The sequence below is a fragment of the Argiope bruennichi genome, chromosome X2, assembly GCF_947563725.1.
Source record: "Argiope bruennichi chromosome X2, qqArgBrue1.1, whole genome shotgun sequence".
NCBI classification, from domain to species: Eukaryota; Metazoa; Arthropoda; class Arachnida; order Araneae; family Araneidae; genus Argiope; species Argiope bruennichi.
In genome coordinates this window covers 49505741-49533400 of record NC_079163.1, presented here as the reverse complement: position 1 = coordinate 49533400, position 27660 = coordinate 49505741, and the positions used below count along the sequence as shown (strand labels likewise).

The window sequence follows — 27660 nt, the reverse complement described above, 5'->3', positions numbered from 1 at the left end:
TTTACAAATATTTTAATTAAATAATTTATTTAATTTTTAACTGATCATTATAAATATTTTAATAAAATTGAAGCATTATTTGTGTAAAAATTGAAATCAATTAAAAGATATTTCTGCAACAAGGAAATTAATAATAACCTTTTAAAAAATGAGTACAATTATAATAAAGCAAATCTTTGGGTCTTGTCACATATTACAGTAATAAAAATTCACAACATATTTTTAATTCGGTTTTTCATATTTTGCCACTTCCTACCTCTTTTTTTATTACTTGCATTTTCTATTTATTACTTTAAAATTTTAGTTATGTGTATTAATATTTTATGGTTTATATAATCACTACAGTGATTACTGTAGTGCTTAAACAATAGAAAAGCACGATGATAATGTTCCGTTATTGTAGTTTAGAATAATTTATTATGAAATCGGCAAATTATTAATTGCAAACAGGAACATATAAAAGGACCAGAAAAACTGTTTAGAAAAAAAATTAAAATTCTGTAAAAAGAAAAGATCAAAATAAAACATTTTAATTTCGGTTACAGTTAATAATTCTCGCACAAATAACAGACTTATTATTTCCAATGAGCACAGCTTCGACAAGTCAAACCTGCCGTCCTTGTTTCTTGCATTCATTTCTCAGAATCAAAAGTCCTAACTATTCGGATCTAATTTTCTTTTTCGGTTAATGGTATGCGAGTTTTAATGGCGCAAGAGTCAACTTTGCTAAAATATGCCATTTCTTTTTTTCTTTCGGATATCAATGATTAATTGCTATCGATGTTTTCTTCTACAAAGAGCAACTTTATTTTTCAATGATATCCAGAACACCAATTAGATGAAAATCTAAAAAACTTTAAAAAATAAGTAAAGTGACGAAGGTATAAGTTCAAATACTTTTTTAATACATAAGAAAACAGTGTGGAATTTTTAACTGACTCTGCATCACATAAAACTATTATCATTTTTTAAGATAAAAAGAGCATTTCTCAGAACTATTTTTAAAATCTGCTTCGTTTCACCAAATAACTTTTTGTTAAAATGTGCATCAAGAATATTTTACTAAATATGACCAGGAGACTGTATAAAAATGCACAGCTAATGATGCAATAATATAAAATGCAGAATAATAATTATGCACAGCTTAGATCAATTTTTGGGTAAAGCGTATTTTGGGTAAAAAGCGTATATCCATCTCTACCGATTTACAATTTTTCATGGGGTCACCATTAGGATGTAAGTATTTGTAGTCAATCCTAAAGATCATGTAGCTTTCTCGACTTAAAATTGGCATAAATACAAATTATGAAAGAAAGTGTCAGATTTTAAACTCCCTTTTTTTCTGTCGAGAAAAATAAAACGGAAGTGATAAAATTTTAGCAGATATATATAGAACGGTTTCAAAAATGTAGAAGAGTCATTGCAGATACATGCAAGATAAAATAGTATCTCCTCACCTTTAAATTTTAAAAATGCTGCGAATCCCATTATTTATTGCATATGAAATCTGCTCCGCTTTTCATAATTAGGGCTTTGGAACACCCTGCTCTAGTAAAATTTCTCTAGAAATGGTTACTTTAGTTTCGTGCTGCCCTCTTATCTTTTCGCCCATTGGTACAACACTAATCGTACTTCAGATTTCATCAAAAGATGGCGCCATGATATCTAACAAAGGCCGATCTTGATGAAATATATAAAAAAATTGCCCACGGAAATTCTGATTGACATATTTTACTCCTTTTCTCACAATAAAATTTTCTTTAAAGATTTTTAATTTTTTCTTTCACAATTTTTCCTCAAACCTACTCTTATAATTTAATAACATTTTTATGAGCTTTTCCCGCCATACAATTATTTCATTCGTTTGCTTCACTTCATTTCAGCACTGGCATACTTTTATGAAGGACTAACCTTCAAGTCCATCTGATATTTCAACTGAAATGTAAGTATATAATATATTAGTCACAATAATTAGTGAATTAATACAAAGTTTAGACGTATTATAAGTGTTTACAGATTGAAGCGCTTCGAAATTCGTAATATATATTGCAAACTTTCATATTGCTTTTTCAGCTCTATGAAAACATTAATAGACTAGTTTCTTCTATAATACACTAGTAATTCACAATTGATTAAACTATTTATTAATACCTCTTAATTATATATATGATTTCTCGAAAAAATAAGTCAAAACTTTTTATTTATTTCTCTAATTACAGCTCATTCTTTTTACCGGAAATCTACCGGACTTCTACAGTACAGTACTAAAGGTAAGAATAACAGTTTCATATCTTCCCCAATATTATTTCAGTATTTTAGTAGTATATTTTCAGTATTTTAGTAGAATGAATTTTCATCATTAAAAAATAGGACTTAAAAAATTAAAAAAAAAAAAATCCTTTTTGAATTAGTCAGTGCAAATAACTTAAATCCTAATATTAAACTTGCATAAATTGCCAAAGCGTCAATCTTTTAAAATATTTATTTTACTTTTTCTTTTCAAAGTTATGAAAGATTATATGGTCAAAAATACAAAAAAGATGATTAATATGAGGGTTTGTAATAGACGCTATTAAATGTTAAGGTCATACCCAGATAAAAGTTTTGATTATTTAGCAATGTGTATGGTTGAATCATTTAATATATATGTGGGATGGGAAGAGAACTGCCTTTTTGAACTGCTTGGTGAATAAAACGTTTCTTAATGTTATATTCTGATCTATTATTATTGTTGCTTCAAGGCAGAAGGTGTACTCTAATTCAGAAGCCAAGCCCAGCAACATAGTTAAATAGGATTAGAAATTCAGTTAAAATAATAAATTTTCTCAGTAAAAAATTTATTTATTGATTTATAAAATTAGAAAACTAAGATCAAGTAAACTATGTAAACCATTTTAAAAATTCATGTTATGTGCTCTTTGAATAAAAGGACAAATTGGAAATTTTTTTAATACTAAGTCTTTAAAAAGGATAAACTTATGGTTATTTTCATTATATTTCAAGTTTGATTCAAAACAATAAGGTATGAACATTTTTTTTCTTCTTTTTAAATTTTCTAATCGGTTAACGAAATCCTTGTTTTATAAATTAAATTCCTCTTCTGAAACAAAACAATATGATGCTCAGAAAAAGCTTTGTGCTTTTTAAATTTAATTACTTTAGATTTCTCTTACTGTAAATTTTAATGATTGTGTAGTAATACATATATAATTTTGATTATTCTATAATAAGCATTAATATATTATAAGATCTTTCCTTAAAGCATCACAAAAAAGTAAGTTCCTGGAATGCATTTTTATTGATTAATGATAGTTTCATTTTAAGAATTTTTCTGCTAGTTGAATAGCCTTTTATTTCAAAATTTCTTAAACTCCAAATATTTTTTCATTTAGTTCTGGTGGAAGCATTCCAAAATGTCAAAAATTAAGTGAATAAATTTCAGTTATTTCAACATATATGGTGTCTATAAAGATGAGTATGCAAAGGTTATAAATAACTAGATATTTAATTTTAATAATATAATAAAAAAAATCAAATAATTTTTAATAGTATTCATAAGTATGAATTCTGTTTGCATGAAATTGATTTTTTCTCCTAAAACCGCTATTGCTATCATGATAATTCTTTAGTACGGATGATTCATTGTGTTTTGTCAAATAAATGATGGAAATTTATGTCACACAATAATTCAAGGACATATAATTTTTCTATCTATAGGATTTATCAGTACAGATTGAATCTATAGGATTCTTACTAATACTGATTCATATTTGTGCAGTTTCTTTCTATCTTACAGTTTCTCTCAATAATATGATATTGATATACAAATATAATGAAATGGCTAGAAAAATCAAATTAAATGTTTCTGAAATTAATACTTATAGTATAAAACGGCAAAATTATATATCTATATTTTTGAAAACCAGAGTGCACTGATGTAGAAAAATATAAAATAAACATATATCAAATTTATTTTACGAACTAGAAATTTGTGTACAAACTTTTATTATTTCTGAAGGCTTTATAACTTAGGAAAGCAGAAGTTCTTTTCAATGCGAAGATAAATTTTGAATGAACATATTTTATCGGTAAAAGTTAGGGTTATTTTCAATATATAAATTAAATTTTGTACACAGTATTTAAATACTTCAACAATCTAATGTAATTCCCTTTCAGTCCTCTAAAGGACAATATATTAGTTTTTTTTTTTTTTAATTTTTAAAAAACTGCAACGTTGAAATTCTATCGCTGGACGCTAAAATATTTTACTTATATAGAATTTTTTCTGCCTAATTTTCTGTAAAGGAAGTGGAGTATAGTATGTCTTATTACCAGTTAAGGGAAATCTTTATGCAGTTGGTGCCATCAGAAGCAGAGAATTGATTACTTAACTGATTTTTATTTTTTTTTTAAATGCTTCAAAAATGTACGTATCTTTGACTATGATGATAAGATTTTACCACAACCAATACTCAAGTCTGGTACTGGTCTGTAATATTTTCATACATATCATCCTCTATGAATGTTTCTGAACAAATGTGGTCATCTACTATCTATCTATAAAGTTTTTATCTTTCTTCTTTGTTTTTAATGAAAAGAAAAAGGAATTCATTGTCTGTAACATGTGTTTATAATTATTTCAGTTCAAATATATTAACAAAATACTAGATGCAAGCCCTAATAAGCAGACTTTTAGCCAACCAGTCATATCTCAGAACTATTTGTCAGATTTATTCACAGATGATGCAGTACAAAAACACATGTACATTGACAAAGTTTTTAAAAATGAAATGAATTGTTTAGCTCTAGTGGTGGTGGGGGGGGGGGTCTCCCCTATCCATATTGTTTATAAATATGCAAATCAGAACTGAACAATAATTCTATTAATTAAAAAATAATTTAAAAACAAAATGAAAATATTGTATCAAAATGAAAAAAAAATTATTCAATGATAGCAAAGTTCCATTAACTTTTAGTCCACCAACTGTAATAAAAGTCCCTTGCACAATTAATGAATAGAATATTTAGTAACACTTAAAAAAAGTGGAAAATTGATCCTAATCAATTTTTTTCTTTATTGCTTGAAAAGAAAAATGTTTTAGAGCTGTAAATTAAAAAAAGATATATAACACGAATGAATTTTATAAGTTTTTGTGACAATGTATTCATATAGATCAAAACATGAAAAACGTTTTCTTTTCCTTTAAAAATTTTTTTGAGAAAAAAACAGGAAAAATGTGTACCTATAATGTATCAAACAAATTAACTTTTTGTGTTTAATATTATTTTTAATTTCTAGAGCATTTAAAAAAAATACAAAGTGGGAAAAAATGTATTTTAGTATAACATTTATTTAGTTACAGTTAATTGTTTAGGGAATTATAATAATGGGTCAACATTTTATATTCTGTTTAAAATAACTTAAAACTCAAAATTCATACCTTTGCTACCGTTACACGTGGAATGACTAATGCAATGTCTAAAGGAAGAAAATTGGGAGGGGGGGGGGGGGGTAGAGCATATTATATATTTAAATAAAAGCGAGCCATTAAAGCTTACATTCGTAACACTAACAGAAGATGGGCTTTAGTTAGGCTGCCTTTTCCTATAGAAAGCAAAAACGATACCATTTTTGCTAATTATGTCAATAACTTGATGACCTCAAAAGCACCAAAAACTTTCAAAAGTGGAATGGAGGTGGAATATTATAGATTTATATATATGCAATAAATTTGATATGATGGTTAATCTTTTTTTTTAAAATTCCAACTAAACATAGCCTCATTTCCCTGCAACTGACTCGATCTAAGAATAATGAATTATGAAACTATCAGATTATCATTGCAATACCATAAATAATGCATGAGAATAAGATAATTTTTTAGGGTGAATAAATTAAGGTAAGTAAAATTTTTTAGATAAGCATACAGAATATAAAAGTAAAGGCAAAGTTAATTGACATAAAACAGCCGATACAATTTAAGTGAGAATCCATTATAAACTAGATGTACAAAATTTGTTCTCCAGAAATGAAGGAACTTCTTAAATACAGCACCAACAATGCCACATTGATGAAATTTAGGTTTCTTGGAATTTTAAATGCAAATGTTCTGCTATCTAGAGCAGTAAAAAAAACAAGGATGTCTATTGTTTTTGACTATCAGTAAATGATTTTCAATGGTTTCACAATGTTTCATTCTACTAATGAAAAATACCAGCAAATTGACAAGTTTGAAGAGAATTACTGATATAAAAAAAATTACAAGTTTGAGAATAAATTACCCTGACTTTGCCTGATTTTTCAGAATTCCCGATCAGCTGGCCATCCTGATTATCTCTCAGATTTTTCACATAATTCAATAAGAAATTAATTCCCCACAAGTATATTTCTTTTAAACTTACACCTTGCAATTATTTTATTGTTTAACCAACTTTGTGAGAATCTTTTTAAGTATATTAAATAATACAGGGAAAAGAAATGAAAAATAAACTTCAAAATATATTTTTATTTGAAAATACATAAGTAAGTAAATTAACCTATTAACTTTTTCAAAAAAAAATCAGAAATAGTAAGCAGTGTAAATATACATCACAGCAGTATATTGTATTTCATGAGTTGTGGCTGATCAAAGTAGTTTAGTTTAAACCGGCACTATGACTTAATAAATTTTGAATCCTAAAGAGCTGAGGAAATAAACAACTGTTTTGTTATTCAGTTAACCAATATCAGATCCTAAAGACAATCAATTTGCTTAAAACTATGAATAAACCTTTTTCAATAAAAATACTGATACTTTTATATGAAAATTGGAATTGAATAAGAAATTAGCAGGATTTGTAATATGCTTATACAATTTTATTTTCTGAAATTATGATAGTAAGATTTATGCCAATTTCTTTGCTTTAATTAGAAATAAAAAAAATCTAATAAAATTGTTATTGTATTTTGCTTAAAAATTCAGTTACGAATTTTTAATTGTAATTTTAAATTACAAAAATGATTTGATTAATAAGCAGAATTTTATTTTATATCATTTGCTGTTATTTTAAGACAAAATATTCCATTTAAAAGAATCATAACATTAATAAAAAATTCTGCACTAACAAGGAAAAATAATGTATTAAAAATTTAAAGGTCAAAACTAATCTTTGGAAAGCACGAGGTTTAAAGAATAAAACTTTAAATTGAAATGACGAAAAACGTTCTGATACTTAGAAGGATATTCATAGTGGCTTTATAACTTTCTCCTGCTGTTTTTACACCTCAAAAGGCATTGATTTATACTCTGACCTTCAATTTTTTTGTGATAAAAATTTTCTTTAGATAATTGATTAAGATTAAAAAAAATTTTTGTTTGTAATTTTAAAAAGCTTTTATATTTATTATTTTCCACTTTTAAGTCTTTATCTCTTATGGTCTTCATAGGGGCGTAAAAAAAACCTAAGCTTTATTCAAAAATCAAATGCGATTGCACTGCATGCAAAGAACTATGCCAAAATATCTAGCCTTCTTTAACTTTACATCAATATTATAAACAATCACATAAAATTTCAATGTGATAAACTTAAATATTCTAAATTTCTAAGAATAAATATTTGAATTTTAAAATTATCTTAAATATTGTAGTTCATGTATTCCTACTTGATTTTTTTAAAATTTCATCTCTCTAAAACATTTTTAGAATTTTACTTTAATTACTTCGTCAAGAACATGGCACTCTATGCAAATTGGGATTTTAATTAATAGATTTTTGGAATTTCTTTTAGTTTTTATTGTGTCTTAATTTCTCCATAGTCTTATTAGATTTGTAATAATTTTTATTTCCTACTTTATATTACTATAAAAGCATGTTTAATTATTTTTATATTTTAATTTAAATTTTATCCTTTTATTCTATATTTTAACAATGCTGCCTCCCAATAAAAATTAGATTAATATGCAACACTTAATTTAGCAGGATATTTAAATGAAACTATGGTAAATTAAAATTTGTGCCAAAGAAAAATGTTAACTGAAAACATATTTATAGAAAATTATTAAATTATTATTTATTAAAATTTAGAATGTAATATTTACTCTTTTTTTAAGTCTAAAAGATTTACAAAATCTAATAACTTAATATTTACAGAAATGTAGAACACATATTTAAAAAAAAAAATGTCTTAGGCATCAAAACAAATGCCTATATCATAAAATAAGAAGAAGCACTTTTTAAAAGATAATAGTTTAAGCATCTTTGTTTTATTATGTTGAATAATAGCTTTGTTCAGTCTGGATGTTGGTTTTTGATTTATTAGCAAAAAAAAAAAAAAAATGAGTCAAGTAAATGGGAGTCAAGGATTATAATAGATACAGATATTCTGGAATTTATAATTTATATATCTGGAGAAAGTAAATAATGGCATGAAATTGCAATGAAAAACCAGAAATATCAAATCTCTGGTCAAATTTCAAATAAACCTGGACATGAGAGATGATTTATTTTTAAAATATAAAGAGAAAAAAAATGAATGGAAGCATAGCACAATTTTTTTTAGACATGTATTAAAATAATTACTATACCTACAGTAGAAGGAAAATATGCTTCTATAATAAAAATTAAAAATGTACTTTTATAAAGTGTATTGCCTAGGAATTCTTGTCAAATGTAATGGTCATTTGACAAGGATTCATTAAAATAGTAAATGAAGAGAAAAAGGTTGCAATTGTTAAAAAAATATACTGGCTCAAGATTTCTTGTATCCAGTAATATAGAACAATAAAAGGAAATTAAAGTTTCTACTACCTGTATGTAGCATTACATTTGACACATTCAGTCTGAGCTGCTGCCTGATCAATCCATCCCTGCTATCAATCATGGAGTTAAAAATCTCATAGCAAAATTGAACTATGGCTGCATTGTATGTATCAAAATATAATTTTCATAGATGAAATCACAGATAAGATTGTTTAAAAGAACTTGAAGCAATGAACAAAACATTTAGGCTTAGGCTCAAATTTCTTATTTCAGAAAGATAAAGATCTAAAACCTACAACTAAAATTATTACATTATTTTATTTGTTAAGTATAATAATATACCTTTATTAAGCTTGAAATAGATTTGAATGTTTTTCATGCAGGTCTTTAATAAAGGAAAAATGTACTTTACTCAGTGTTGGAAAACATCATATATATATATTTGAGCATTGCAAAACAATTTTTAAATGCTATGGCAGTTTAATAGGATAATTAAAAAAAAAATATTATAATAAAGCTTGCATTTGTGAATGAATGCATTATTCTTTATATATGATATAATATTACTATTTCAATAGAAGAGAGAGGTTTAACCTCTTCATTTGCTTCTTTGATTTTATTAAAATAAATACGAAAAAAAAAGGCATTTAATAAAATTTTCGAATCGTATTATCGTACCCGTAACGTGCATTTTTAAAGGATAACATCTTGCTAACGATAAATCGTTAATAAATCCAGTCATGAAACTTTCAATTTCGATGAAAGGGGTATAACCATAATATTGAGAGGTTGAAGCTGTTTCATAGTAATAAAGCAGGTCGTAATTTTCTAGAATGAAATAGTGGACGTTACCTTGACTACTTGTATTCATCACACTTAAGTCCACTTGAAGTATACAGAATTTATATTTAATAAAATAATCTAAACCAGGCTCTTACAAAACAAGAATTAATCGAAAACATGCTTTCAAATTTTGGGTTGGTATTCTGATCCCGCAGTGAAGTGGAGGTGTGTTAACTGAAGAAAAATGAATCGTGAAATAGCGTTAGGCGGGCGTCCTAGTGAATTGTATTGCAAAAGTATGATAAAATCATTTTAAAATTATTTAATGTTTGTATAAATATTTTTCTTAATGTGAGAATTTTATTTCATGTATATACATTTATTTTGTAGTTTTAAAACATTTTTAGTTTTCTGATAGCTATGAGAAAGCTATCAGAAAATTAAAAAGTTATATTTCTCCAAATTTCGATAATTTAAAACTATTTTTAATTGATTATCATTTAGGGGTAATATATCAGTGATATATCGTGGAATTTGAACGTTTACTATGCTTTTAAGGGGTTATATATATTTTATTTTTATGTACGGGTATCCGTATCTGGAGATGTGTCGTTCAGGCAGAAATAAGTTCGAAGATCTGGGTTCAAGCAGTCGGATCTAATAATTGAATGTGTTCCGTTCATTCCTCGGATCTGTAAGTGATTGCTAAAAAAAGCGTTTGGAGGAGAAGAGTTCTTGCTTTTGATATTGATTGATTGACGGGAGTTTGGAAATATTCAGTCGCAAAGGCATCTCTGCATTCACTACAGTTATATATATATATATATATATATATATATATATATATATATATATATATATATATATATATATATATATATATATATATGTAACATTATTTTTTGTGAAGCAGAATGCAGTTTGAAGACAGTGAAGATACTTTTAATTTCGTGAGGTCGTTTTATTTCATTTTGAAGAAGCAGGCATATGTACAAGCGATGAGCACACAGAACGACACAGAATAAGAATGAGGAAAAAGCTCTTGGACATTTTATCCCTGGTCTTATATTACCTATGATTTTGATAGGGAAAACATTTCTTCAGAATCCTAATATATTACGAGATTTCGATAGGGATTTTCGTTACACGCGCGGAGAAGGCAGGGGAAACACGGGGAGATTTCAAAAAAGAATTTGCCTCATCAGCGGTATTTTGCCTTTTCACGCGCAGTGTGGGAAAGTTAGATTTTAGCTGATTCAGCAATTTAACAAAGCTTCTCTTGAATTAATTAAGTAGAGACAGTGGAATTGGATCACGAAATAAGAGAATATTTTAGAATGAATTTACTATGGGCTAAATTAAGAAAAAATCTTGAAAATTAATTAAATTGAAATTAGAGTTAAAATATCATTACAATTCCTCCCCCCCCCACTGCAAGACGCGGAAGTATTTCGGGGCCCTCGACATACAGCCTTACCTTACAGTGGTGGTCAAATAAGAAACTAAAATTTAAAAGCATATTAAAAGTGATACCCGAGTTTCCCTTACCTTTAAAATAATATAAAAATCATTTTGAACAAGATTATGTAAAGCACAAAATAGATAATGTGATATCTGTGAAAATATTAGATAAATATTCAACAACACCAAAAATAATAATATTAAAATATGCAATATACAAATGATTTTCTGCTGAAACTCATTCTATTGTCTCCCAATCTGTAAGATTGTCTCTATTTGATGAGGAATGTTTCTAAAGAATGTTTGCATAAGTGTCCTTTAAATAGTAGATAGCTCACCAAAATGATCAAATTGAATGTAAAATATTGGAATAACTAATTGAATTTATATAATAGTAATATATCAACACAGTTCTAATTTTTGTATATAATACTTGAATCTGAAAATAATAATATGAGATTCAAAATACTCTTATAATATAAATATTCAAAAAAAAAATGACATAAAATGTATAATTGTAAAAGAAAAACTTTAACCCACTAGTTAGCCAATTCGTGGTGAATAGTAAAACCTTGTAAACCAATTTCTAGTAGTGGGTGAAACTTAATGACGCAAAATTAGGGCATCAAGAAGGGGGACATAATTCTTATTCTCTCACTACTCTCATCCAGGAATATTTATTTCAAAATGGAGAACAACATATCAAGGATAAAAATAGAAAGAGATAGAAATTAATTGTGAGGTTTACCCTATACTCACTTGTCAATAAGACTTACGTATTTGAATGTATGTTATGATGGTTCCTATCACATCATCAACATGAAGAAAAGAAAAACTAACTCTTACGAGTGGAGACAACGAGTCAACCAAAGTGGGGGTTTTATATGGAAGAAACATGGGAAATAAAAGGGGTATTTTTTTAAAAAAAATTTAAATTATTATTCATGACTTAATTTTAATTTTTCTGGTGGATAATATGTTCTTAATTTTGATACATGGACAATATCAGTAGCTTTGTTTGTTAATGCATTTGGTTTAGTTATTTCATAATTTACATCTGAAATTTTAGTTACTATTTCATATGGACCTCAAAATACTGGAGATAATTTTCTACGATTTGGGTAATTAAATTCCTCATACATTACAATGTCACCAGCTTTGAATGGAGAATCTATAAATCTAGCATCATATCTTATTTTATTTTTATCATGATATTTTATTGTATTATCTTTAGCTAATTTTCTGGCTTCTTCTACTGGAGGATAGAATTTATTTTGAGATAAGGGAGGAGGATAAGGTAAAGTGCCAAATAACAAATATGCAGGAGGAAATTTTGTAACTGAATGGGGTGTTAAATTATATTCATTAATTACTTGTTCTAAAAGTTTAGTCCAAGGAATTTTAGTAGGAGAAGAATTGACTTTGCACTTTAATTTAGTTACTATTGACTGGTTAGCTCTTTCACATTTCCCATTAGTTTGTGGATGATGTGAAGATGCTAACAGATGCTTGACACTGTAATTTCTGAGGAAATGTTTGAATTTAGATGAGGTAAAAGCACCATTTCTATCAGTTAATAATTTGGAAGGAACCTGAATTTGGAAAACTTGCTTTAATATATTAATATAAGTTTTATAATTTTCATTTTTGGAAGGAAAGGCCCAAACATATCTAGTCGCATGATCAATTACTATATGAAGAAATTTTTTTGTTGAATTGTAATAGTTAAATCCACCAATAGTATCGACAGAAAGACATTCAAAAGGACGATCTGTGGGGGGTACAGCCTGTAAAAGGCCAAATCTTTTTTTCTTTTTACTTTTTATGTAATTGACAAATATCACAATGTTTAACAAAAAGTGCAATATCTTTAGTAATATGGGGCCAATAATACTGAGGAGTAATTAAATTTATCATTTTTTGAGTGCCTGGATGCCCAAATTGTTCATGAGCTGTTTGCAAAACTTTTCTCCTAAGAGAAAAAGGTACAACTATTTTAAATAATTTTTTCTTTTTAACTACAAGTACATCATTAATATTTTTATATTTAGTATCATCTAAATTGTCTAGATTTTGATAGTGTTTTATCTCATCTAATTCCAATAAATGCACAGAATGTTGGAGATATTGAGCAGTAGGATGCCTTGATAACATATCAGCTTTAACATTAGCTGTTCCCTTTAAATATTTAACTTCATAATCAAACATGCTTAGTTTTAAAGACCAACGAAATTATCTTCCCCTTAAATTTTTTACATTTTTGAGCCGAACAAGAGCAGCATGATCAGTTTGAATTATGAATTTTTTCCCATGTAAATAATAAAAAATTTATCAAGGGCATCTACTATTGCTAACTCAGTTATACAATAATTTTTTTCATAAGATCGTAAAGTTCTTGAATGATAAGATACAGGATGTAATATACCAGAACAGTCAGGTTGTTTTAGAACAGCTCCAATGGCTACCTGAGATGCATCACAAAAAACATGAAGAGGTAAATTAGGGTTATATAGTTGTAACACTGGTTTAGTTATCAATTTATTTTTTAAAATTTCAAAAGCTTTTTGACAGTCTTCTGTTCATTGCCATGGTGTATCTTTTTTAAGAAGATTATTTAAGGGTTCTCTTATTTTAGCATAAGAATCAATAAACTTATTATAAACATTTACATAGCCAAGAAAACCTTGAAGTTGCTTAACATTTTTTGGAGGTTGTAAGTTTTTAATACTTTCAATATTATGATTATCAGAAGAAATGCATCCTTCTTTGACTTCATACCCCAAGAAATTAATTTTATCTTCATCAAACACACATTTAGAAAATTTTAATTTAATGTTTTCTTTTTCACACATTTGAAAAATCTGTTTTAAATGATCATAGTGTTCCTCTAATGAGTTAGAGAAAACTACTATGTCATCAAAATAGTGACATGCAAAATTTGAAAATGTATGTTTATTTAAAATTCTATTGAATATTGCAGGTGCATTTTTAAAGCCAAAAGGTAGAACTTGAAATTCATATAAACCTTCAGTAGTTACAAATGCCAATTTATGTTTATCTTGAGCATGCAAGGGTATGTGCCAATATACAGATGCAAGATCCAAAGTTGAAAAAACTTTAGCAGTACTTAATTTATCTAATAAGGTATCTATTCTAGGGAGAGTTTCTGCCTCAGATTTGCAAAGAGAATTAATTTTACGATAATCAATACAAAGACGGCTTTTTCTATTTTCATCTCTTTTATATGCTAATGTCACAGGGGAGGAATAATTACTAGTAGTTTCTTTTATTAAACCTGCATCTAACAAATTTTTAATTTGCTTATTTATTTCAATTTCATCAGTAGCAGAGGTTCTATAAGCCCTTTGTGAAACTGGTAAATCATATGTTAAATTTATTCTAGGGGGTTCCATTCTTATTTTACCAACATCATATTTATTTTTTGCAAACTCATGAGAATATTCTGACACCAGAGATAACACAGGTTCAGATAGTTTATTTACAGTCAGAGGTGGGAAAATTTCCTCTGAGGTATTTACTACCTTCACCTTATTATCACTAGTGTTATTATTTTCAACAATATGTAAAAACATATAATTATTATTGATATGCAAATTGGTAATAATTTGTCCATTTTGAAATATTTTATTTTTGTCACAATCTATAAGTAACTTATATAAACTACAATCTGGCAGTCCTAAAATGATATATATGGTAAAGGATTGTCCATAATATATAATTTGATTTTCCTATTTATTTGGCCAATTTTTAAATATATGTCACAGATTTGGGTTAATTGGAACGTTCCATGAGCTTGTTTGACTCTAATAGGGTTTATATTTTTTCTTGTCAAGTTAAGTTTTTTTACAATATCTGCAGATATAATTGAAACAGTGGATCCTGTGTCAATAACAATATTAACATTACTATGAGGGTTATAAACATTGTCCAAGTTAGCTAGACTTGGTAAAGTTGAGATGTGTCCGGACACTAATAATTGTAACTGTGCTGGGCGAGGGGTCTCATTAGAAGAATTAGGTCTAAACTTAGAATTTTGAAAACAACCAAAAGGGACTTCTGTGCACGGGGAATTCACATTGGCTGTTATTGGAGTATTGGTCATAAAGTGAAGTTGATAAAAGGGACATGCTTGTGTCCAATGATAAACATTTGGAATACCTATTTCAGTGCAAATTCTACATGGAGAAGATGGTAATTTTTGTTGGTAATGTAAACTATGACCTTAATTATCGAAATTATTGGGACGGGGCCTTATTGAATTATGATAATTTTGTCTAAAATTATTGGGAGCTCGATGAGTAAAAAAATTTTGAAATTTATAATTAAAATTATGCCTAGGTGTAAAAGGTGATGGTTGCCTTATTCTGATTCTAGTTTCATTACACCTGCCTGGGTTTAGTTCTGAAGATTCTTCCATTTTTAATAGTTTAGTTGTTATTGTAAGCCATTCTGTAGGGGTATTAGAAACTTTTATGCTATCTAATTGTTTTAGTTGAGTTGGCAGTCCATCAGTAAGACCTTCTAAAATCAGTTGTGGATTAAGGCCTAACTGTCTGCCATAATTTAATTTTTGATGAAAATAATCAACTAATTTAGAATTTTTTGAATCAAATTTCAATTGTGAAAAGTCAGAAAAATTAACAATATTCGGTTGAATAAACTGTTCAGTTAATATACAACATAAATCATCAAAATTATCAATATTTAAACAACTATTTATATAATGTGTTAAAGCTGACCCTTTTAGAAATTTAACAATATTTTTAATTTTCCACAAATCATTTTTGTTATTCTCTTGACAAATTTTGTTAAAATATCCCATCCATAAATCCATCTTCATCCCATTTTCGGGATCAAAAGGGATTATGGAGGGTTCTTGGGCTATTTGTTCAATTTCTTTTTTTATCAATTTTAGTTTCTGAACCTTGAGAATTAGACACATTTGTTTTATCTTGGTCAGTCATTTTTCCAGATCTTAACAACATTAAAGTATATTTCAAATAAAAAACATTATAAATTTATGCATAAAATTTTAAAAAATAGACTTGATAAAAGACTAAAAATTCAATATTTTAAATAATACTATAAAAGTATAACTTGCAATAATTCTAAAATTCAAAAATGAAAATCAAAATAAAAGAAAAACACACAATATACGTAAAGTCGGGAAACACTAAACACTTTCTTGATGAATTATCACTTTTTTAATTAATCAAAAAATGCAATTTTGAGCACGGGAAATGGAGACTACGGCAGGTGACAGGAAAGCTATTTTTATATTGAGTTTATAATATAACACACAAATGATATTTTCGAAATTTGGTTGATTCAATTTGGTACTGGAGACCACTGGCGAGTATTATATTGTGGTGATGATTTAACAAGAAAATGACGTCGAGTTTGGGATTATTCAGCACAGGTAAGGAGCCAGAAATTTTTATGAAGACAAGGAGCCCCAATTCCTTGATGATATAAGGTGCACACACATGACGATATGGAGCACAAGCACAAGGGTATTAAGCAGCAGTGTCGGATGAAGTCACAGGTTAGGCACTGTACCATCGACGATGCGGTAACATGACGGAATGCAGGGGATTCAACGGGAACTGGGCCGGACCCTGGACTACGGTTTGCATGAAACGATGTGGCCGGAGGCAGCCGAAGGAGATGGCGATGAAAGAGCTTCACCACGGAAACATCGCAGCTGGCGAACCTGGACCGAAGCAGTCATCTTTGGAGCTTGGCGATGGCCTGGCCAGCGGGTTTAATTTTAATTCTTTTAGTTCATTTTATCATTTTTCACGGGAAACTATCCTGCCGACTTTTTAACCCTCTCGATTCCAGCGGGGCGGTTTGAGAATTTACCCTATAACATCCACGTGGGTCGGTTTGGGGCGGCTGCTAGCCGTTTTAGGGGAGATGGGTATTAAAAGCGGCTACTCTACTGATCACTCCAGGAGGTCCTCGTTATCTTCGACAATCGCGGCTTTTTCACAGTAGTTTCCCCTGTGCCTTAGGGCGGTAGGGGTTGAGGAGAAATTCACTAAATAGGTTCTTGGCGTATATTTTGTATTTTGAAAGGGTTTTAGTTTCTATTTTCACGTGTTGTTAGCTCAAAGTTGGAAAGATTTTATGGCCATTTATAAAAGAAATTTTCCACTGAAGTTCTCTGGTAAGGATGAATGATATATAAGGATACCGACACGTTGTTTATTTTTCGGACAAGCATCAGAAGCCCTTTTCAGTAGTAAGACTATTGTAATGATATAAAGACAAACCATTGCATTGTCAATGCGGCCTATTCACATCTCAGTTTTCTCACAAAATGGGTAACGACACTTGTTACTATGGAAGGAAGTCGTTTTACACTCCAAGCATCTTATTCTTTCATCAAAGGACCGTCGGAAATTCTGAGGCCGTGTACAAACTACCACTTTTAAAATAGAGTTAAAAAAAAAAAAAAAGAAGATTGGGAGTATTCTTTATCGCCCTCTTCAAAGAGTGAGATGTTTTATAAGTACTGAGTTCCTTTTTAGAATGCCATTCTGAAAATTTCTCTTCAGTTGTGAATTTCTACTCTTTATTTTATGTACTGTGAATCGGGTGTTTGGATTATCAGTGTAATTTTCTATTGAAACGCTTATTATTTCTTCATTATGAGTAAAAGAAATCGTGAACACACTGAAGAAGAAATTAAAGCAATTTTACTTGATTCTGATGAAAGTGACAGTGATCTATCAGCGAAGATGATGGTTGGCCAAAAAATGATACTTTAGGTGATCTCTCGTTTATTCTAAGCAAAGAAGCAGATGAAACTAACGAGGGTCAGATGAACGAGAGAGATAGAGATGAGGAGTCAAAAAATGTTATATAATGTACTTATTATCAAAAATTTGCAAATTATTCCCTCGTGTGTAAATTTGTGAATATTTAATATGAAGCTTTCGTTCAAAAATTTATCTTGTCTTAACAATACTATAGAAAACTTCACATAACATTTTAAAATCAGAAATTCAGCTTGAAAAATTCAACATGACAGTTCATACTAAAAAAGTAATATTTATGATTAATGTAATTTTAAATGTGTTAAATCTTCATATTTAGTTTATGAAGAATGTAATGTTTTAGTAAAATGTTCAGGCTGAAAACTGAAGGAATGTATTTTCGAAATATATTTCGCTGAGTAATTTTTCCCCCGAATTTTATTTCATAAATTTTTGTATTACAGTATTAAATGAAGTTTTAAAAATATGTTATCTCATCTATCGAAACAATTCGATAGATGAGATATATAACGTTTGATGTAATATATTCCCTTGGTTAGAAAAAAAATTTAATATTAAATGAAGATTTAAAACATTATCTTGTTTATTACTGAAAAGCATTGACATCTATACTATGTAAAAAAAATGTACTAATTGCATTGATATATGTATAATGTATGCTTTACATTACTATGTAAAAATTTTTTAATTTAAAACTATGTAAAAATTTTTTATTTAATTTTGGCAACAAAAAAATGTAAAAGCCTATTGAGAATTAAATGAAACAAAGATGTTTTTGAAATTGCTAGTAAAGCCAGTTTTTATTTAAATGGTTTGGAAACCTAACATGAAACTTACAAAAAAAAAAAAAAAAAAAACTATTTTCTAAATTATAGAATAAATTTCAAATTTTTTGTAAAAAAAAAAAAAAAATACCCCACAAAGATGATGAGCGGAACACTTCACACTAAAAAATATAAATACATTAGAGTAAAACTCTTAAGCTGATGGAAAATGAATCTCGTTGTCGAAAACCGCAAGGCAATTATTGAAGGTAGAGCGAAGACAGTTTTATTACTTCAGAGTAGCGGGGGGGTAACTGCCCGTCAGCTAGGAAGAGTCCATATCTTCCTGAGACACGCTGAGAAAGTCTGGATGTTAAAGGGAGTGCCACTTGAAAAGTGCTTGGATGTTAAAGAGTTAATATGTAACATTATTTTATGTGAAGCAGAATGCAGTTTGAAGACAGTGAAGATACTTTTAATTTCGTGACGTCGTTTTATTTCATTTTGAAGAAGCAGGCATATGTAGAAGCGATGAGCACACAGAAAAAGAAGCTCTTGGACATTTTATCCCTGGTCTTATATAACCTATGATTTTGATAGGGAAAACATTTCTTCATAGTGCTAATATATTACGAGATTTCGATAGGGATTTTCGTTACACGCGCGGAGAAGGCAGAGGAAACACAGGGAGATTTTAAAAAAGAATTTGCCTCATCAACGGTGTTTTGCCTCTTCACGCGCAGTGTGGGAAAGTTAGATTTTAGCTGATTCAGCAATTTAACAAAGCTTCTCTTGAATTAATTAAGTAGAGACAGTGGAATTGGATCACGAAATAAGGGAATATTTTAGAATGAAGTTACTATGGGCTAAACTAAGATAAAATTTTGAAAATTAATTAAATTGAAATTTGAGTTAAAATATCATTACATATATATATATATATATTTATATTAAAAGAATAGTTTCGAATAAAAATCACTTATGATTTTGAAAGAAAAAAAATTGTAAAGACAATAACAAAACTTCAGAGCAATTTATTATTATTAAGTGTTTTTTCATGTGTACATCTTTTATAGGCATGAATTTTAATTTTTTAAAAGAGTTTAAGAGACTCCCCAATTAAAAAGAGATTAAAATGGCTTAATCACAATTTTGAAAACACTTTTCTCCATCATAAACTCCATCACTAGAGTTATTCTTTCAAATCTTAATTTTTGGGAGGAATTATTTTTTAAACCTGTACTTGGACTTATAAATTTTCTATGGTTATTTAAAGCCTGCTTTGTTTTTATACTTGAATAATGATAAACAGGTTGTTTTTATAGGAAACTCTGAGTTTTCTAGTTTAAATTAAATAGCAATAAGTTTCAAATGAGTTTTTTGATCTTCTCTGGATTTTCAATTTATTCTTCACTGGACTAACAATATTTTTCGTTTACTATCTTCCTGAAAATTTACCCACAAAACCCTCTCCCTTCTCAGCTGTTTGATATTATATTAATAATCATTTTCATGATTCTTTTCCAATAAATTAAAGCTAAATAACTTCTGCAATTATGCAGTTATAAAAATAGAAGTTTTTCTTGTCATCATAAAGCTACTTTTTTTTATTCTTATAAAAGTTCGCTTTTAAGAAAAAAAGATATGCTGTTATTTATCATAAAAGTAGAAATGAAGTACTATGTGAGTTTCATGACCGATTGCTCTCATTTTGATTTTTTTTTTAAAATCCCTTTCCTTTCAATTTGCATGGTCCCCTCCGCTCATTTCGCAACTTTTTAATGAGATAATGGAGTGCGAAATTTTCCTAAAGTATTGCTTTTCTCGGCTGACTGATTATCTTTCTATTCGAATTTTACTGAATTCCTTCATCTAAAAATGTATTAAAATAGATGACAATGTTTTCTAGAATTTTGAAAATACCAAGAATTTGAAGTTATGCTTCTCATCCAATCGCTTTTATTCTGGCTTCACGCTAAAAAGTTGAAAAGCGCTGCTTTAGATATTTACTATCTCGACCCTACTCGGACTTAGAAAAATTTTTAGTCCCTCTTAACTGTCATGATTTTAGCAAACTGGCAGTACTGATTTCAATCTGATAATCCAAGGTGCCAAACAGGTCAACACTTGATTTTATGAGGGTTTTGCTAAAGATACAAATATTACTTATTAGAGATTTAGAATGAAGGGAATTGGCATTTCTTAGAAAAATCATCAAAGAAGTATTCTTTTCATTTCAATGTTGTTTTTACATATAGTTAAGAACAGCATAATCGTTTACAACTCAATTGTGTATATCTTCCAGAGTCCATTAAAACTGGATAATGGTTTTCGCGTGTTTAATTCTTTTTCTCACTGCCCCCTAATTTATATTTTGTTTAAACTTTCGGTTAAGTATTTTTTTCCCCTTACTACCCCTATCATTTTTTATCATTGTGTAAGTGTAATAATAAAGTTTCTATTTTAAGCAGAATTTCTTTTTATTGGAAATATGGAAATTGGAGAACAAATTCTTATGGAATAAGGAAACATTCCGTAGTATGTTTATCATTACATCATCTTTTTTGGGAAGTATCTCTACATCTAATTTTTTTAAAAGTAAATTTGAATAGAAAGTTTAGGAATGGGTATAAGGTATTTCTTACGGAAAATTGTCACTTTATTACTCTTTTTTATTTGCCACTACTTTTACTCAAATCAAGAATAAAAACACATTTGAAAAATAAAATAAACATGAATATTTCTCTCCTCCCTTTCTTTTAATTAAATACTTTTTAGAAAAACAAATCAAATTTATTTTGAAAATGTAAATGTCTACAAAATAAAACATATAAAATTTGATAAACTTAAAAATAAAATTACAGTTTTTTATATGATTAATATTCCGTATTTACTTAGAATAAGCGGCTTATTTTTTACACTATGGTACATACAAGATATTTTGCTGGTAAATTTACAATCAATAATAATCATTGAAAATTATACATCTTGATTGATAGTGAAGGTTTATTGGAATCCTCAGGCTTAAAGACTTCAATCTTAGCCGATTTATAGCAAAAATAATTATATTCCGCCAATTTAATGAATCGCTATATTATCTAATAGATATATTGATATTCTTTTCATACACGTGCACTCTTGTCATTCTCTCCCATAGAACTGATATATAAATTGAGGAAGCTAATCGCTTGTTTCTTGTCTAAACAAGTGTATGCAACATGAGTCACGTGACTTCGAGGAAATCTGACCTTTTTTGGCGCCATATCGCAACTTGGCATACTCAAAAAGATATTTGATATATTCTGCATGTTTAAATTATAAAAAGTTAACTTTTTTCAATTAGATGCTAATTTTCAGAGGAAAAGATAAAAATGAAATAATGGCTGTATTTTAAAATTTATGAAGTATGGAAATAACTAGCTTGAAAAATAAGATTTTTTTTGTAATTTATCTTATGGTAGGAATTTTCCATTGTGGAAAGAAAGTAGTTCTTCCTTGCTGCATATCTTTGCCCACTTTATCTGGCAAAATTGTTGAATGGTAGGTAAATATTTCATAGAAAAAAATGAGGGCCCAGGTCCCAGATTTCTTCCTTGTCTGACTCTCAGTAGACAAAATAAAGATGTTTGTTGTAGCTACATTCAAAAGCAGACTATGAAATGTCTATAGTCATACCAATGAAAGACCTCTTAACAATGTGTCTGAAATAGCAACAAAATCCCATTAACATTGTAGAAATGTTTGCTTAAATCGTATATTTATTGTAATTTGCTGACTTTTCCTAATACTTATTCTCTTATATACTGAGCATGAAATAATTTTCCCCCTTCATAGGGCTTTAGAATGAAGGCCATTAGTCCAAATGAAATGAAATTTGAGCTACAGATTATTCAAATGATGTGCTTAACATTTATTAAACAAAACATTTTTACATGAAATTCCACCAATAAATGGCAATGTAAATACACTTTCAAACATTTAATATGCTTTATAAATGTTAAATAACACACAAAAAAAATGTAGCATTAAAACTACTCAAGATGTTTTTCTTCATGTTCAACAATGGGCTCTAATCACAGAACTATATTTGTCATATCTGACTGGAATAAGTCTGTTAGAATTTCAAGAACACAGTGCCAAATATTGTCCATCAGACCTAGCACAGATGCTGGTCTTTCACAGACCAACATGTTTTGGTCCATCATGGTCTTTTAGGAAACTTCACAACCAAAAGTTGCACGGAGTGAATTCCAGCGAACTAAGAAGCCATATAATTGGAAAATGATGGCTAATCACTCGCGAATCTGTGAAATGCTGTTGTAGTAATTGCTTTCTTGATGATGTGAGGATGTGTATTATACTACATAAATATAATGTGACAATAATAATATATAATGTTATTACATCTTTTTATTTTCTTTGTCTTGGTTTTAGTATTTGAAAATTATAGTTATTTCATGGCCAATTCTGTACTTACAGCATTTGTTCATCTTTTGAATTGATAAATACTGAAGTAAAATGAATAGCTATGTTTAAACATGAATTGCTAGTAACTTTTTTTTTTGTTCATTCTTGATTTGTTTATATTATATGCAGTAATATTTATATTAGTCCAATCACAGTGTTTTGCTTGAATTTTTTCCCCCTCTTTGCTATCTTTATGTTTTACCAAACCATTTAGTGATACAATAATGGAAAAATCTAAAAGGTTTGGAACTAAATAAGAGTTTCATTATGTTATTTTTTAAAATAAAAATGAAAAAAATGCCCCATTCTTATTAAGTAAATTAATAGGGATGTTTCTTACAATTTTTAATATTGTATATTTGTAGTTTGTATTGCTTAAATGTATTATCAGGTTTATGAGATTGTTCTTCGTGTTTTAGTTTTACTTTAGAATATTATCAAACTTTTCTTGTTGAATTTAGTTTCTGCAATATTTTTCATTAATCTTTTGCATCTGAATTTAAATGATTCATGACGTCATAAACTGAATTTTAATTTTTCAGAATCATATCTTTGATTAAGAAATTCTTCATTCGGCCTTTTTACCATTTCTTTCTTTCTTCTCATATAAAAATATTTAATTTTTGTCAGAATAATGGCTAGCTAATTTTTGCTTTATAGGATCTGCATTGCTTTGAAAATGACAGTAGTGAGAGTAGCTGAAGTATTCAGAGTGCCAATTGAAAGCAATTTTTAAAAATTGCATAATTTTTCTTTTGCTGTTGTTTTAGAGTTCTTGCATTTCAGAGTTTACTGATACATATGTTAACTATTTATCTACTTACGTATTAAGCTATAATTGAATTTTATAAGTTTAAATTATTAAATTAAACAGTTTTCAGTTTTTATGTGGTGTTGCCTCCTGTTACTGCAAATATATCAAACTCAATTCGTCTATTTTTTATTATGTCATAATTTGTATAAATTCTGGCATTTTATAAAATTAAAATGCCTAGTAAATATTTTAATATAACTGAATTTATAGTGTCTAATAAATCCTTAAACACAATAAGCTTTTTAAAAGTATAACATTTTTAATAGTTGCTTTGTTAATAGTTTTTCATAAACATTGATAATTTCTATATACTCAACAAATTTCTCTTTCCAGGGAAGCCTATTGCCTTGAAAAGAAACTTAAGAAATAGAAGATATAGACTGATATTTACAAAAGGTAAACTGATTTTTCATTTGGCATACTTTCAGTGAATAGGACTGAGCCTAGTTTTTGTTTTCATGTAATTTAAAACTTATATGAAGCAATTGTTTTTTTTAAAATTCAGACTGTATACCTAGTGAAAAAAGTGGGGAGGGTGTTATTTTGCAACTGCATAATCTACATATACAGTTAAAATTATAATAAGTAGATGTGGAATGCATCATTTTTTTTTTATGTACATTGTTTGATTTTATTTAATTGAAGTTTATATTTTATTCTAAAAGGAATAAGTATAATTTATAGGATGGCTAATTTCAAATTCACGGCTTCTTGTTCGAATTTGCTCTCATGAATGCCAGATTCTCTTATTTTCCAAATGCTATCTATTTAAATTTTAACATAAATAAATTTAAACATGCAGAAGTTCTGTTTATAAAGTATGTTTAGAAGAAGAACGACTTCTCAGTTCCTGCTACTGGAAGTATGCCTTAAACTTATTCACTTAATGATGTAAAAAAATTACTGACTTCTCTTGTTTCGTTCGTTCAATCATAGATTTAAAGACAGCAGGCTTCTAACTGAAGATGGCAGTCAATAAAGATTTTAGTATTGGAGATTTCGTTTGGGCAAAGATGAAGGGTTTTCCTTTTTGGCCAGCCAAGATAGTAGAACCCCCTACAGATAAAAAATCTACTCCTAAAAAGACACGTCATTATGTATTCTTTTTTGGAAGTCTAAATTATGCATGGATACAAGATGAAAATATTGTACGTCATTCTGAAGAAATGCTACAGTCTACTTCCAGTAAGAAAAAATCAGCCCTTTTAAAAATAGCAATAAAACAAATCATTGAAGAAGCACCCAAACAAGCTAAATCACTAGTCAAAGAAATTGAATATCCTGAGAAGTCTCCTGAAGTATTGACAAGTGGTCCTGAAAAGAACATTGCTAAAGTACAAAGAAAGAAAGTGAAAACTGAAGCAGAGGAAGAAAACACTACAGATGCACCCAAACAAGCTAAATCACTATTCAAAGAAAATGAATCTCCTGAAGTATTGACAAGTGGTACTGAAAAGAAAATTTCTAAAGTACAAAGAAAGAAAGTGAAGAAGGAAAACCAGGAAGTTCGGAAGAGAGTTTTACCTAAACGATGTTGTACGGATAAATCAGATTATGAAAGAACATCTCCTCCTCAGAAGTTAATTAAAAGGCCTACTGAAGATTTCTCTGAATTAAATACACCTCCTAATTTAAACTATAAGCGTATAGCTGTTAGCAGACCATTAGATGAGTATCCTTCTTCAGGAATTACCAGCAGTGAATTTCAGTCGTTTCCTACTTTTGATTTACATGAACCCAATGAAGCCATGAAAGCAAAAAATGTCACGCCATCGCATAAGAAGATAGGATTTCTTGGTCTCGGAATGTTGGGTCAAAGGCTTGTTAAAAATCTGCTTACTTCCAATCACAAGGTCACAGTTTGGAATCGAACCCCTGAGAAAGGTGCAGATTTTGCTAAAGTTGGGGCTGAGCTTGCACATACTCCAAGTGATGTGGTTGAGAACTCTGACATAATTTTTTGCTGTGTTTCTGGTCCTGAGGCCTCAAAAAGCCTGGTTTTTGGAAACTATGGCGTTCTGTCAGGTCTTGAAAAGTCGCCACCTGGGTCAAAAAGTTATGTTGAAATGACTGCATTAGATCCAACTACATCAATAAACATTGCAGAAGCTATCACACGTAAAGGTGGAAGATATCTTGAAGCTCCCTTCAGTGGATCATTAAAAAGCGTAGAAGATGGAAGTCTGTTAATTTTGTGTGCAGGCGATAAGAAAGTTTTTGTCTCGTGTTACAGTTGCTTTTTTACCCTTTCAAGAAATGCCTATTATCTTGGCTCTGATGTTGGCTCCGGATCTAAGATGAATCTGATTCTTAGTACATTAGTGGGAGTATCATCTGTTGCCTTTGCAGAAGCCATGGCACTTGTTGAGCGTTGCAATCTTTCTCAGGTCGACTTCTTTGAAATTATGGAACTTGGACCAATATGTTCACCTCTTCTTAAAGAACTAGGAAAAGCCATAATATCACGTAACTTTAAAACTAATACTTCTCTTAAGCATCAACAAAGAGATATAACTTTGGCTCTTGCATTGGATAATGACCGTGAACTCCCAATGTCAGTCACGACAGCAGCAAATGAAGTGTGCGAACGTGCTAAACTTCGAAATAATTCTGACCATGATGTATCTGCTGTTTACATGGGAACTGAGTATTAGTGTCAGTTCATTGTTTTGCTATACTATGTTATATACCTGAAGGACAAATATGGTTTTTTTTATCCCAATTCATTGTAAAATGTTATAAAAGATTTAATAATCCATTAAAGATATCAATCATAAAATTTTATTTTCAATTTAGTTGTGTCTTTTTATTATTTAGTCTTAAACTTTTATATTTTCATTTTATCATCATTGCTCATTTTATATTCTGAAACCAGAGCAGCTTAATTATTAAATATATTGAATAATAATAATAATAAAGCACCTTATTCCTTAAAATTTGATTTTTAATGTTTATTCAATTTTGATTAAGAATTTACGTACATGGTTTGCAAAATTAGTCCACACTTTGTTCTGAGCTGCAGAAAAGACCTTTAATTCTCAGTAATAAATTATGCTATTGTATATATATGCCCCCCCCCTTTTGATGCAGGTACAGAAAGAATAAAATTGCAGTATAAAATGTGCTTATATAATTCATAGACTATTGCTATTAATGAATTATGGAAGTTTTTATTTGTGAATTTTCCTTATGAAATGCAAGAATTTTGTTGCTGTATGCAGTTTGTGAGCTACGTAGTTACAAAACCAGTATGTAAAGACTTAAAATTTTTGTCAGAATTGTAATTGAAATTGATAATGTATTCATTTGGATTGCCTGTGAATCTAATGGCTATTTAATTTATACAGTTGCCATGATTGATCTTTAGATTTCATAATTAGAAAAGACTAAATATCTCTGCAATTTTCTTGCAGTATAGTTTCTGTTCAAAATATATTATCTCAAATTGTATATTGAAAGCTTGGTAAATTGGCTCATATAAGATATTTGAATGGCCTTTTTGTCCCATTTTAATGTGATATAGCTTGTTTGAGATTCTGTCATCCACACTTGAGTCATGATGACTCGATTGGTAATCTGTTTGCAGGCAATTCAAGTTGCATCTAATGAAGTGAGTTTTTGATTGAAGAGAAACTAAAAACTCAGGATCAGTGACATGTAATGAAATTTCTTTACTGAAAATCTCGAAAAGTTATAAATGGCCATTCATCAATGTGAACATTTTTTTTTTTTGTGGGAAATGTTAATAGTATTAATATGTGAATTTTTTTAGAAGCAGCTGGGCCAAACTTATTTGTTTAAAGTAATGCTCTTTTGTGCAATTCAGA

The 27660-nt window shown here is 28.7% G+C and overlaps 1 protein-coding gene across 1 annotated transcript; it reads left to right on the top strand.

Moving 5' to 3' along the window:
* The first annotated feature begins 1818 nt into the window (after positions 1-1818).
* LOC129959744 (cytokine-like nuclear factor N-PAC) lies at positions 1819-26487 on the top strand. Its single transcript, XM_056072636.1, has 4 exons — positions 1819-1942; positions 2220-2270; positions 24167-24229; positions 24770-26487. Exon 4 carries the CDS (start codon positions 24799-24801, stop codon positions 26485-26487), a length of 1689 nt encoding a protein of 562 aa, XP_055928611.1. The 5' UTR covers positions 1819-1942; positions 2220-2270; positions 24167-24229; positions 24770-24798.
* The last annotated feature ends 1173 nt before the right edge of the window (positions 26488-27660 follow it).

Coding starts and splice junctions, on each gene's coding strand:
- LOC129959744 (XM_056072636.1), top strand. CDS start 24,799: ATGGCAGTCAATAAAGATTTTAGTATTGGAGATTTCGTTTGGGCAAAG.